The following is a 13,921-nucleotide window of genomic DNA, read 5'->3' as shown; positions in this document are numbered from 1 at the left end:
TGAATCGATGCTTTTGACTCTTATTACATGAAGGGCCAACTCGCATAAAGCAATGTCCAAAATCATTATTCCTGACAGTGGCAGAGCTGAACAGCCAGAGGTTTACAGGGAAAACCTGCTTCTAACCAAATAAATCCTGAGAAAACTCTAATAAGAGACTCAGGGCAGTAATAATTCGCTTATTTTTCTTTTTTAAATCTTGCATCTTATTTTAGGTTTGTGGGGGCGCTGGAGCCTGTCCTGCTGTCATAGAGAGAAAGCACACCAGTCTATCACTGAGGCAGTTAAACATGCTCACATTGACACTTACATGCGTTCAGTCCCTAATCTCTTTCTCCTTTAACCCACAGTTCAAACCATTCCAAAATAGTCATGCACAAATTATTAAATAGGACGTCCGTAACGTATACGCATTTGTACTTTTACTTGTTTCGTGAGCTATATTTAAGAAGACTAAAATTATTCACATAAATAAATGTTTTGTCATACTGAATTTAAATGTGCAGATGATGTGAATATGAATTGGTTGGCTACCTTTGTGGCTTACTTCCAACTATTGTATAAATAGAAAATAAAATATAAAAAGATGTATCAGAATAAATATTTTGTGCACTCTCCTCGAGTTGCAATGTTAACTACTATTTGTTTTATTTCATCAAACCAAGTTATTCAGCAAATTTAAGGAAGTAATTATTTTCCCATTTTCTAAAAGGTAAAAATAAATAAATAACATAACTTGGTACTAAACCTTTTTTGGAAATTATACCAATATATATATTAAAGTTTTGGAGAACAACTTTTGGAAATTAGTATCACTAGGAACTTTCACTCCTCCTCGTTTTACACCGAGGCACTAAGCTGGTACACCAGTCGCCTCAGAACTACTATAACTACTTCCGGTAGTTATTACCAAAGTAAAATATGTTCAAGCTTCTTATACGCTCTCTAAGTCAGTTAAAATGTTAACACCGTCGATGGCAGCTGCGATGACAGGGGGGAAGTTAAGTACGCGGCGTGTTTCCCATTAAGGAAATACCAAAACCTTGTTTGAGGCAACATGTTCAAAGGAGAGAAAACACTTTTGAAGGCAAAACAGAACGATTTCCGGTGTTAGCTTGGACGACTTGACCTACATTGCACGCTCTCTAATGGAAATATCAACACGAGGGAGTTCGTGTAAGAAGTGGACTTAAAGTTGGTTCGGCGGTATTAAAATGGTTGGGAAGATAAAATATGTTCGGCAGAAGCTTCACCACGAGGCCGTAAAGGTCGATGGGCCGATCGGCTTCGCGCAGCACGGCTCACTGGTGTCTTCTACTGTACGGAAGGATCCTGGTGAACTACTCACAGCAAATCTAAGACTGGGGAGCAAGCCTCACAGACAGGTGTGTGTTTAAAACCATGGACATAACGAACAGTCCAAATCCGTCACTGCCACTTTCTTGGGACGGACGTGACAATATCAACCTTTACCTGACTGAAACTCTTCATATAAGCCATTCCTCTGCAGATGATCTGTTAGCTGGTTGACTCTTTCAAGGATTTTTGATATGAAAGGAAGGTTGGAGATTGGCCTATAATTAGCTAAGACTGCTGGGTCTAGAGATGCTTTTTGAGTAAAGGTTTAACTACAGCCAGCTTGAAGGCCTGTGGTACATAGCTGATTATTAGAGATAGGTTGATCATATTTAAGATTGAAGCATTAATTAATGGCAGGACTTCTTTGAGCAGTTTTGTAGGAATGGGTCTAAAAGACACGTTGATGGTTTGGAGGAAGTAATTACTGAATTACTGAGTAACTAATTACCAGCTCGAGACCATTACACTTAGAGACAGACAGAATCACACATTAGGCTCCATTCTAGCACAAATGTGGTGGATAGAAGTCTTTGAGTTATAGATGCACTTTCAAACCCTTGCAGGCGCCTGCGTTGGCATCCTTCCCCTCCAGTGTTTTTGCTGGCACCAAGATCTCTCCTGAAGCTCTGGTACAGACACTCAAGTTTGATGAAGCTCCAGATGTGCCCACACCTGTCACGAAAGGTAAGAGACGTTTGTCCATGTCAGTGTGATGGCTTATTTGATTATTGTATTATGACCCACAGAGGTCAGTGAAGCAAATTAAGGTATCAACTGTAAAGACGGTATAAGTGTGGCTCAGGTCTAAAGCTGCACTGAAGCACACAAAGCTCTGTGTCCTTTGCTTCTGTGCCTGAGTCTTAACCTACATGTAAATAATTCAGAAAATGTATTCCTAATCGGGTAAACTGCTACAGTTAAATGAAAACGATTCATTATTTATTTATATCAGTGACATTTGTAAGGTGTCTGATAGGGCTGGGCGATATGGCCTAAAATTCATATTGCGATATAATTTGAAGCATGTGTGGTAACGATATATATCACGTAGGGGTGCAACGATACACAAAATTCACGGTTGGGTTCGGTTCGATACTTTGGTGTCACGGTTCGATATTTTTTCGATACAAAAAAAATGTTCATGCCTTTTTAATTTGTCATTTATTAAAATTATAAATATATATTTTAACTCAAAAGTACAGTTTTTAAATTTAACCCTAACCCTTGTGCGTGTTTTTTATTTTGACAGCGAATGCGCACCTGCGGACCACTTATGTGCAGCCCTGGTTATTTAGCTCATCATATCGCAGCCACAGAAATTATTTTGTCCATGAAACCATAAAGCTGCACTTTCTTTTTGCCTTATAGTCTGATTTGTCATAACTTCTCCGTTTTGTGGTAAGCTTTTCTTTGGCTGTCACTTCTTCACCCTGACCTGTCTTATTTGGCTCAGCAGAACTGAAATGCTTTTACACACTCACTCACATAAGCTCAGCGATTCTCTGCGCGATCAACCTCTCACATGTTTAAGCTGCGGGAGATTTCACTTGTCATGTTTGCATAGTAAGCTAACGATTAATAAGACGATGTCAGAGGAATTGGTGCACAAATTATCATCACTCACAGATCAGTGCTGTCGCTCTCTATACACAGTTCGCACGATTGCAAAGTGAAAGCAAAAAAACAAGCGCAAATTCAAACGCGATTTCAATATGTCACATATTGACAGTGGCTCACCGATGCCAATGACATAATTACCCAGCTACATTTCTGAAAGAATGCAAAAGCATTGACATATATTTTTCTTCCTACAATAGCCTGACGGGCAGGGAAGAGATAGATTTTGGTAGCCCGACTGAAAAAAATCGCTAGCTCCAGGACGTCGGGCTAGCGATATTGCGAGCCCTGTATCTGATTGAGGAATCACTCATCTTTGGAAAAGAGAGTTTATTACAGAGAAATGTCTCTTTCCAAAATAAAAGCTATACTATCCGCTTCTTCTGGGCTATATTCTCAGCAGCATAAGGAGAATCATGTGCTAACAGCTGTCTAAATGACTCGGCTAAAGTTAGTAGCATGCTTGTTGTTTTTGTCTTTGCACTAGGATGATGTCGGTGTAAATGTGCAGTCATATTCGTTGTGTTCCCACTAGTGCTTTCAGGTTAATCTCGTTGAAATGACCTTAACGCCACAACACGGCAAATCTCCGTTAACGAGCTACCGCCGATCGCCCCGTGCATGGGGCTAGACGGCCAACACGTTAATGAGCTAACTGCGCTAACACACTAGCTCCCACCCATGTAATTGAGCATTGCACGGCACATCCAACATACTGTTTTACTTTAGTCCATGACTCGCTTACCTTCAGGGTCATACGTCACATGAAAACCAAAATAATTCCAAACGCCAGATCTGGAGAGATTAACTTCTGTCTTGCTAGCTTGCCCTGCGCTCTTCCTTCTGACTATGCTGTCTGTGTTGAGCGCTCAGTGGATCTGCGCTCGACAGTGCAGCCTAGGCGGAGTAGTCGAACGCAGATTCACTGAGCGCTCAACACAGACAGCATCGTCAGAAGGAAAGTTGATAAAATAAATTACAAATGTTGTATTGTTCGATACATATGCGTACCGAACCGAAAGCACTGTATCGAACGGTTCAATATCGATACGAATATCGTTGCACCCCTAATATCACGATATACTCTTTTCTTCTGTATAACGTATTTTTCACACTATAAGGCACACTTTGGTAAGTCGCACTGCTTGATGGATCGTCAGAGCATTACGGCTGCCGTAGTGAGGAGCTTCGCGAAGTAATCTGGGTCCAAAACTCCGTCAGTTCAGGTCCCAAAGTCAAACGAACACTGAGAGTTAAAAACTGTCTAAATTCTTTCATCTTTAATTAAATCATCAGCGTTGCTGCTTTACCAGGTGTAACAATTAAGTTTAACATCCATGAAAACAGAATTTATTAAATTTAACAGAGTTAGAAGTTAACAGGAAGTTAGCTCGCTAGTTTCCACCTAAACATTTCATACCGTGTTCTGACAGAGATTTTTTTAACTAATTCAAATGTACAGCTCTGCTATCACTTCCAACATAAATGAAGACAGAAAACTAAACAGCAGTGGCGTTTGCAGGGTTACTGGAGTTGGACTAGCTGGTATATAATGTTGTGCTACGTGACTGCTAGCGACACAGCTATGTTAGCATAACATTAGCACAGTGAAGCTGGAGGATGAAGCCAACTTTTTTTCCACACGATAAAAGTTAACGTGAGGGATTCTGGTGGTCAGGGACAAATGCAGTCGCATAGCAGGATGCTGTACACGGGCCAAACTTCAGTCAGGAGAACAACTGAGATAATCCATCCACAATACGAGGTTAGTCATTAATATACTGCAACAACATGGGAACAGAGCAGCTGCAGAGAATTCAACATTAATGAATCAATGTTATGGAAGTGGAGGAAGCGCAGTTTTTGGCTTCCCCCATATTTCAAAAGTGCTTCATCTCTTTGCCGTGACTGTCGGCCGCCATCATTTGCAGATGATAATGGTTTTAGCCGCTGCCATGCTTTGACCAAAACAGGCGCAGCTTGATGACATCATCAACATGCGCTATCGCGATAGAGCGGTATAGTCAAAATCTCTATCGTTGGCCAAATTTATATAGTTTCTATCGCCCACCCCTTGTGTCTGACTTATTAAAATGAGTGTTATTAAAATGCTGATGAGAGAAATATTTTGTGTTTGGGACCTAACAGAGCTGCTCGATATGGTTACTTAAGAAATGTACAAAATTTTAAAAAATGGTGTGACAGGAACAAACTATGCTTGAATCTCTGTAAACTGTTGATGTGATTTAGAAATAAAATGAAATTCAGTCAAGTTGTTGAGCTGACTGAGTGTCTCTCTTGCTCAGCTGTGAAGCCAGTTGCAGTTAATCTTAGGTTTATGTGCTCAGGCCCCGGAGTGTAAATGCTGGTTTTCACTCAGTGTTTTGATTTTATTTCAGCATTTGAGAACAACAGAGAAAAAGCAACAACAGGTAAGAAGACTTCAGAATCTCTGTAATTTGAGAATAGAGCAGTTTCAAGTTTGAACTGTACAGAGGCAGAAAAACAGCATAATTGTGTGTGTCTTTTAGGGCTGCCACGATTAGTCGACTAGTCACGATTATGTCGACTATTAAAATCGTCGACGACTGATTTAATAGTCGACGCATCGTTTGAAGCTTTGTAAGATCACAAAGGACGCAGGAATCAGTAGCAGGATTTAAGAGTGTAATAACGGACTGAAACAGAAGATGGCAGCATTGTATGTACAAGGATGCCAGCTGCCGTTAAACCCCGAAGAAGAAGAAGCTGTGTCCCAGAATTCATAGCGCAGCCCAGCAATGGCGGCAGCTAGTTAGTTTTAACTTTACTCTTATTATTCTTTCTGGGTCACAAAATAAACGTTTAACATATTTTCAGGCGAGAATGTAGCTGTGTAAACCTCAAATATCTGCTCAGTTTATCAGGACACCGCATATTTTCAAAAGCGCTCCGACGTTTTCGGAGACGTCTGTTACCCACTAGCTCGATAGCTAGCCGGGGGCAAGGCTCACTAGAGCCGTGAGAACACCGGACTCCTGGCAAATCTTTTTCAAACCCACCGCTGTCTTTCGCTACTCAGGTTAAACATGATATATAAGTCACTTAGATAACTTAACAATGTTATTGTTTGGCTTTCTTTAGTATTTTATTTGTTCCTGAGTAAATCGGTTTGGCTGAGATTAAAGTTTTTGCACAGCTAAAACTGTCAAGCAGACAGCTGATTATCAGAAGTGTGAGACGCTGGAGAATATACTCCGGTGTCCTGTTATATTTTAGAAAGCAAGGAGTTTATTAAACTTCACCGAAACAATCTGCAAATTTCATTAAAAATTAATAAACTACCATCTTGTCTTTATTTTTAGTTAGCACAGACCTTAAACACTTAAAGCTGTAAGCTAATGATAGTTATATAAGAGCAGATGCTGCTGGTGCAATAAGCTGTACGCTGTACGTCCAGTGGATGATGATCTGATTAGTCGACTAATCGCAAAAATAATCGGTGACTAGTCGACTATCAAAATAATTGTTTGTGGCAGCCCTAGTGTCTTTAATGAGCCTGTTTTGGTTCTTCCGTGTATATGAAGGCCTCCATGAAACTGTTGAAATGCTCGTCACTACTTAGAGTCGTCTAAAGCAGCTGCAAAGCTGTGATGTGCTGAACCAGTCTTCTCTCTCCCTGCTGTGGTGTTGTTTTCTCATTTGCCTTCAGCTGTTCGATATCACTTACTCTGCAGTGTGTGCGGTGTGGTGGATGTACGACGGTTAGGTGGAGAACTCGTCTTCTGCCCACCTCAATCACAGAGATCCATTTCATCTGACAGTGGAAAAATGAGGCTCCCAGTGGGAACAGTGGTGGTAAAGCATGCCCCCTGCCTAACAAACACACTGGAAACCCCCACCTACTTGTGAAAGATTGGATTTCTCCACCTGTGCTCACAGTTGTAGCCAGTGGCAGATGCTTATCTTTGCCTGTTCTGTTGAAACACTTGTGTTGTTTGGTGCTGTGCTGGTAGATAAAGGCCTGCTAGGATGTCTGCACTGTTCACAGTGTGGAGATAACATGCCTGTCTGAACAACACTGGCTGACATACAGTGGGGTAAATAATTATTGGATGAGCAGCAGGTTTGCACACATCTCAGGGGGGATTTTGGCCCACTCCACTTGACAAACAACTCCATGCTTCAGCTCCCTCCACAGATGTCCTGGAGCATTGACGTTTGGAGACTGGGGAGCCTTTAATGGGCCTCTTCCTTAGCCTGTCTGTTGTTGCCTTGGTTGGTATTTTGTCTCTCCATTACATTTAAACATGATAAAAATGATAGACAGCTCATTCTTTGTAAGTGAGCAAACGTACAAGATGTTGAGTTAGGCATGTCTCCCCATCGCTAGCTTAAACAAGTCCTTGGCAGTTCCTGTTATATAAAATATATAAAAAAATTCCCCACTTGCCCCTGTGGGCGGTCAATCCTTCAAGCTCGGGTCCTCTACCAGAGGCCTGGGAGCTTGAGGGTCCTGTGCAGTATCTTAGCTGTTCCCAGGACTGCGCTCTTCTGGACAGAGATCTCCGATGTTGTTCCCGGGATCTGCTGGAGCCACTCGCCTAGCTTGGGAGTCACCGCACCTAGTGCTCCGATTACCACGGGGACCACCTTTACCTTCACCCTCCACATCCTCTCGAGCTCTTCTCTGAGCCCTTGGTATTTCTCCAGCTTCTCGTGTTCCTTCTTCCTGATGTTGCTGTCATTCGGAACCGCTACATCGATCACTACGGCCGTCTTCTTCGGTTTGTCTACCACCACTATGTCCGGTTGGTTAGCCACCACCATTTTGTCCGTCTGTATCTGGAAGTCCCACAGGATCTTAGCTCGGTCATTCTCCACCACCCTTGGGGGCATCTCCCATTTTGACCTCGGGACTTCCAGGTTATACTCGGCACAGATGTTCCTGTACACTATGCCGGCCACTTGGTTATGGCGTTCCATGTATGCCTTGCCTGCTAGCATCTTGCACCCTGCTGTTATGTGCTGGATTGTCTCTGGGGCATCTTTACACAGCCTGCACCTGGGGTCTTGCCTGGTGTGATAGACCCCAGCCTCTATGGATCTTGTACTCAGAGCTTGTTCTTGTGCTGCCATGATTAGTGCCTCTGTGCTGTCTTTCAGTCCAGCTTTGTCCAGCCACTGGTAGGATTTCTGGATATCAGCCACCTCCTCTATCTGCCGGTGGTACATACCGTGCAGGGCCCTGTCCTTCCATGATGGTTCCTCGTCTTTTTTAATTTGCTTCGTATTTCGCCGCATGTCTTCACAGAACAAATGTGGACTCACTCAGCCTTAATGTTAAACAAGAGGGAGTTGTTATGGAATTTAAAACACCAACATATAGTCAGTAGATTTTATTTAAAAGTGTTTATATTGACAGAATACTGCATCTCTAATGTAATTAACCCCAATATGAGCAGTAGTGCACCGTATACCAGAACACACTGACTGGGTAAAGCTGCCTGTGTGGGCGCTTCATGGGTCAGTGTTGACCTAGCTTTTACTTTAGTGCTGGGCACTGCTATGATTTAAAAAAGGGACGTAGAGCAAAGAACAGCATGTTTGAAGCTGCTGCTAAAGCATGGATCAATAAGCTTCAATATATTTCTGATGCTGTTGCAGCTACAGGGACAGGACTGCTCAGAGCCTCTACAGCCTTTTGTCTTCACTCTTTCATTTCCAAAAGGAAAGAACTGTGTTTCTACGTTGGGTTAACCCTGCATGGGTTTTGGTCCTGACACATGCACGGAGTGTCAGCGCTGGTTTATGCAGCACGAAGCTTTGTTTTCTGTTCACGAAGGAAGGTTTGCAGCCATCTTTGATGAGTCACATAAAGCTGCCTCTCATAGGCCCCTCCCACTGTGCTGTTATATCGACTGATATTCCTGTTTGTGTGTGTTTGTGTTTCTACAGGCACAGAAATCAAGAAAATGCAGTCAAAGAAAGAAAAGATGAAGGAGAGGAGGGAGCGGTGGCTCAGCAGTGAGTTCACATGGACACAACAATGTAACCTGCTCTTATTTAGTCTGGCAGCTGTGGTTCAGTCGTACAGCTCCATTTCTTACCAAAAATCTCAGGCCAACACGTATTTTCATCTAAGTGAACAGTCCAAACACACTCTGGAGTCTGCCACGTTGGGACCTGTGTTCATTCTTATTAATGTAATATTTTTGTCAGTGTCACTTCACTATTACACTGTTTTAATTACTGAGTTAGGGTTAGTTTGCAGGGAGGCTGAGGTGAAGGTACTGGTGTCTGATCGCTCTGTGCTCGAGCCCCACTGTGGTCCACAAACTCTTCAAAAACATCAGAAACAACAATGGCAGGTTTCGATCTGCCGTCCAGAGGGACCTGTGTACGGTCCAGGTGTCGCATCAGTGCTGCTAGAACTGAATTCAAAGCTCGTGAAAAAACAGTCGGACGCGTCGTTCTGTGGAGAAGGTGAACCCGTCACACTCCACTCACCGTGGACACGCGTGTTTGGAAACTGTGTGTTTGTGTGATCTTAGTTGTTTTCATGTAACACAGATTATTAAAGGTTTTAAAAACGACATCTTCTTCCAATTAGGAATCTTCTCTCCGTGATCATTTCAGCTAATTGGGATTAGCCTGTAACAGTAGCCCTGTGATGAGCCAATCAATTCGTCAGTAACACAACACGTCTCCTCTTCAGGCGTATAATTAGTTACTAATGGCTTCATGTCTCAGCCCTGCTGAAACCCTAAACCAGCTCCACAGTGGATCGTCCCAGTGTTACAGTCTGGGCTCCACTGGCCAAGGACATCCAGCTTTCACTTTAAATGTACAGCTTGAATGGACACGTTAGGGAAAGAAGATTCATTTCCAGGAATTGCTAAACTTAAAGTAATTCTGATGCTTGGGGAGTAAGAAGTATGGTAAATGGTCTGTATTTATGTAGCGCTTTACTCGTCCCTAAGGACCCCAAAGCGCTTTACATATCCAGTCATCCACCCATTCACACACACATTCGCACACTGGTGATGGCAGCTACATCGTAGCCACAGCCACCCTGGGGCGCACTGACAGAGGCGAGGCTGCCGGACACTGGCGCCACCGGGCCCTCTGACCACCACCAGTAGGCAACGGGTGAAGTGTCTTGCCCAAGGACACAACGACCGAGACTGTCCAAGCCGGGGCTCGAACCGGCAACCTTCTGATTACAAGGCGAACTCCCAACTCTTGAGCCACGATCGCCCCTGTAATATGCAGTACATACTTTAATGGTTTGTTTCCACATCACTGGGGCTCAGCTGTTTGACAGGAGAATGAATCCTGGTACTTGGTCGTCAGCTGTGGAGAGTTTAGTTGGCATGAAGGTTCCTTTGGGATCAATACTTCTTATTGTTTTGGTAGACACGCCGCTCATTTTCACTGTGATGCCAGAAAATAGTTTGAAAAGAATTAAGTGACAGTAAAATGGATAAAACCCTCCTGTTAAAGTACCACAGAGGCTTTCTTCATGTGCAACGGTCTGCATGTGTGATGTCACAGAGCTGCCATCACAGAGCGGCTGAGAACGCCGTCGCTCACAGGTTCGGCTTGTTGTTGTCAGCCGTCCCTCGTCTTTATTCTGTAGTCTGCAAACACTGTCTGCGTGTGTTACTCAATGTAACATCTCAGTTTAAATCAACTTTGACATGTTTAAGTTCACATGTGAGAGATAACGGTGTCATTGCACAGTCCTACGTGGTACAATAGCACAATGACACTGATAACTGTCCCACGACGGCACATCACAGTAACTTCAGTAATAAAATGAAGAAGAATAAGTGTATGTTATATAGAAACCTCACATCTTGTACTGACATTTCCTGTTACTATATGTCTCACTGTAATAATTTCGCTGCTGTTTCTCAGAGATCAGCTCCATTAAGCAGGCGAAAGAGCTCCAAGCAGCCGAGGTCCGGAGACAGGCCACTCCTGTAGTGGGAGACATGAGGCCGCTGGCTGACGCCTTACCGGATCTCTCTCAGCTCTTCTCCCCAGCTTCCACAGCCCCCGTCGCTTGCCGCAAAAGCAGGAAAATCAAAGTGTAAGTGCCAAGGTGACCGCTGAGCAAGCCAGGCATCAAGTGTCAACATGACAGTTGTTGATTATCAAGTGCAGCGTCCCAAAGTGATCCCGTTTCTTTTGTCCTTGAAGACAGCAAATCAGGACTAATGGCATGTTTGTGGCTGATGAGGCTTCATCTACTGGCTGCTCTCACTTGTGTTCGCTGTCCGTTTCTTAATGACCAAATATTTTAGTAGAAATGAGCAGAGGTTGGAAAAATGAGCTTACTTTGGGCTGATCAGGCCAAAATAAGACGTTTTATTTCAATAATAAAGAGATTTTCTAAGCTTAACTGTTTTCCGCAGGCGTGTCCATCAGTGCCTGCTATACTGACACAAAATGAATTATGGACCATCGCACGAGCACCACTGTTTTACTGCTGACACAGGCCTGCACTTACATCTTTTGCTGGACTCGGATGAGTCGTCAGTCCAGTCAGTTTTTTCCATTGTCACCATGGTTCACCACAGTCCTCAGAAACTTTGTCATCTTTGTACACTGATGTGCTGGTTTTCACATCTTTAGTCTCAATCACTTTCTTTGTATTTTAGAGAATTTGTACTTCACTTTGTTCTGTCGTGTTCATGATGAGTGACAAAAAAAACAAACCTTGAACTGTAAATTTGTTATTCAAGCAGCAGTAATCAGGCCTGGGTTCATCTAGGTCAAAGTTCAACTTTAACACTATTCAGTAATAACAACAACAATGATAAGAAGAAGAATATCAAAAGCAAACACTAAGTGATGCTTTCATTTGGATCAGTGTCAGATATCTCCTAAGTACAGTCAGCTGACTCATGACCACAGGTCTGTCTGAGAGAGGGAACCTTTAGTAATTAAATGAGCTTCAATGTCTGTCCTCGTCTGTCCCCATATGTGCCTGTCCTGTCCCCATATGTGCCTGTCCTGTCCCCCGCTGTCCCTGTCCTGTCTCTGTCTGTTTCCATCTGTCCCTGTCCGTCCCTGTCTGTGCCCATCAGCTCCATTTCTTTTTCCTGGCCTACGTCAGATGTCTTGCAGAGTTTGGGTGGAGCTACCTGAAGGAGCAGCTTCTCCCACAGACTGTGATAAAAACATCTTTAGTTTGATTTACACTCTGTGGTCATGTGACCACCACATACTGATGTCAAAGCAACATTAAAGTAGTGACTGCCTGATAAATAAACCCCGCAGCGTTTCCCTGCTGTGTGGAAGACCAGTAGGAGACACCATTAGAAGAAACTGTCCACTGTTCTTGATGTGTTAAAGTGTCCCCATGTCTCTGTCCGATGTCCTCCCTTTAGCCCGGTGAAGAGACCAGAGCCCACAGATTTCAGTCAGATGAAACGCTCACAGAAACGCAGACTGCTGTAAGAGTTTTCTTTCTTTCTTACAGTGATTGAGAGCCAGACTACACTCCTGTGTGGAAATCCTCTGCCACTCTTCTTTATTGTTTTTACAGGGAGACTGAGACCAGCAGGTTCAGCAAAGCAGTAAGGACGCTCTCAGGTAAAACCAACCCTCTGGCTGATATCGGTGAGCTGCTGAGGAAGAAGATGAGACAGGAGGAAGAGCAAAGCTGCGTTTAGCAAGATCCCAAAGCTGGACTGTGGGAGGCTGAAGAGTATCCACACACGAACATTTCTAACTGTCAGCGAACAGCAACAACCCTGATACCTGTGAGTGACACAGCAGGGTTTCTCTGAAATAATAAATCACAACATTCAGACCCAACATGTTCTGTTTCATTTCTCCTACAAGGTCACAAACTTTAATCACTGTGTTCATTAAAAATAATAATAACATCCCAGGATGTGTACTTTCAGCTGCTTGCCTGTGAATAAGGCCGTGACCTGACAGTAGTGTTCAGACTGTCACCACATGCACATACCTCTAACATACAGAAATGTGGATGCTTCTGATAATTCCCCTTTCTCTCAGCCTGGTGTGTTCCCAGGAATGTGGCACATGTCTCCGTGCTGACTCTCCGCTGTAGATGCAAATGAAATAACAGTGTGAAACCCAAGTCTGACTTACAGGAAATGCAGAAATCAGAAGAGAGAAGACATAAGTAATGTCAAGGCAACGTGCTAGCTTTGATGTGTGATTTTAGCTTCTGCTCTTTTTTTAGACTCTTCTTCATTAATTCTTAATAAATGAAATGAACGAATGAAGGTCTGGATTTGACTCCCAAGTATTTAATTTGCAATTAAAGACATTTATGTGAAGCCACAACATACGATCAAGGCTCTGAATGCACCGAAGGACAAACCAAACATTACAGGAGTGAATGACAGAAAGAAGAAGAGCACAGTGAACAGGAAACGGCCTGGGCAGTGATGCCAGGATTCTGTCTGTGGTTCAAAATGCAAACAAACTCCTACATGTCATTCTGTACACGGCTGTACTACAAACTGGGGTTAATGGTAAGTCAGAGCTTTGCTTTCTGCTTTTATTTAAACAGCTAAATCACATTAGTCGTTTATGCTTAACACTAAACCGGGTCTTAAACGGGTTATATTTAGAGTTTCAATCCAAAAGCACCACCTCATAATTCAATTACATTTACAGCATATGTTCAATGTGCTGCAGAACCTGTGCTGGGGATAAGCGTAGGGATCATGTTGAGAGCCGTCTGACCTCATGTGACCCATATGAAGGCTCTCACAGTATGGATCAGTTAGAGAGACAATGCTACTGTATGAAAGCCATCCAGTTAATAAATGTATTCCTTTGTTTCCAGAGTCATCGACTCGCACCCCACCCCCCACCCGAAGCCCTTTTATAATTAGAGGCAAGAAAAACCTAATCAATACAAAGTCCGGTGCTGCCATTAGAACTCATTAATAATGAATCTATGGGACGAGCG

At 43.2% G+C, this 13,921-nt stretch overlaps 1 protein-coding gene across 1 annotated transcript; it reads left to right on the top strand.

Moving 5' to 3' along the window:
• Positions 1 to 988: 988 nt before the first annotated feature.
• Positions 989 to 12,786, top strand: slx9 (SLX9 ribosome biogenesis factor). The gene is made up of 7 exons (XM_085398668.1): positions 989 to 1,385; positions 1,923 to 2,043; positions 5,376 to 5,408; positions 8,914 to 8,982; positions 10,879 to 11,053; positions 12,357 to 12,422; positions 12,515 to 12,786. Exons 1-7 carry the CDS (start codon positions 1,215 to 1,217, stop codon positions 12,639 to 12,641), a joined length of 762 nt encoding a protein of 253 aa, XP_085254794.1. The 5' UTR covers positions 989 to 1,214; the 3' UTR covers positions 12,642 to 12,786.
• The last annotated feature ends 1,135 nt before the right edge of the window (positions 12,787 to 13,921 follow it).

The sequence above is a fragment of the Rhamphochromis longiceps genome, linkage group LG23 (genome assembly GCF_057381845.1).
Source record: "Rhamphochromis longiceps isolate RC_006_pf linkage group LG23, R_longiceps_female_GT1.1, whole genome shotgun sequence".
Taxonomy (NCBI): Eukaryota; Metazoa; Chordata; class Actinopteri; order Cichliformes; family Cichlidae; genus Rhamphochromis; species Rhamphochromis longiceps.
This window is presented reverse-complemented; position numbering and strand designations above follow the sequence as displayed.

What these genes read in the sequence shown, in the direction of transcription:
- slx9 (XM_085398668.1), top strand. Translation starts at nt 1,215, where the DNA reads ATGGTTGGGAAGATAAAATATGTTCGGCAGAAGCTTCACCACGAGGCC. An exon ending in CAGAGAAAAAGCAACAACAG is followed by an intron (nt 5,409 to 8,913) that starts GTAAGAAGACTT and finishes GTGTTTCTACAG; the next exon opens with GCACAGAAATCAAGAAAATG. An exon ending in AAAAGCAGGAAAATCAAAGT is followed by an intron (nt 11,054 to 12,356) that starts GTAAGTGCCAAG and finishes TCCTCCCTTTAG; the next exon opens with CCCGGTGAAGAGACCAGAGC.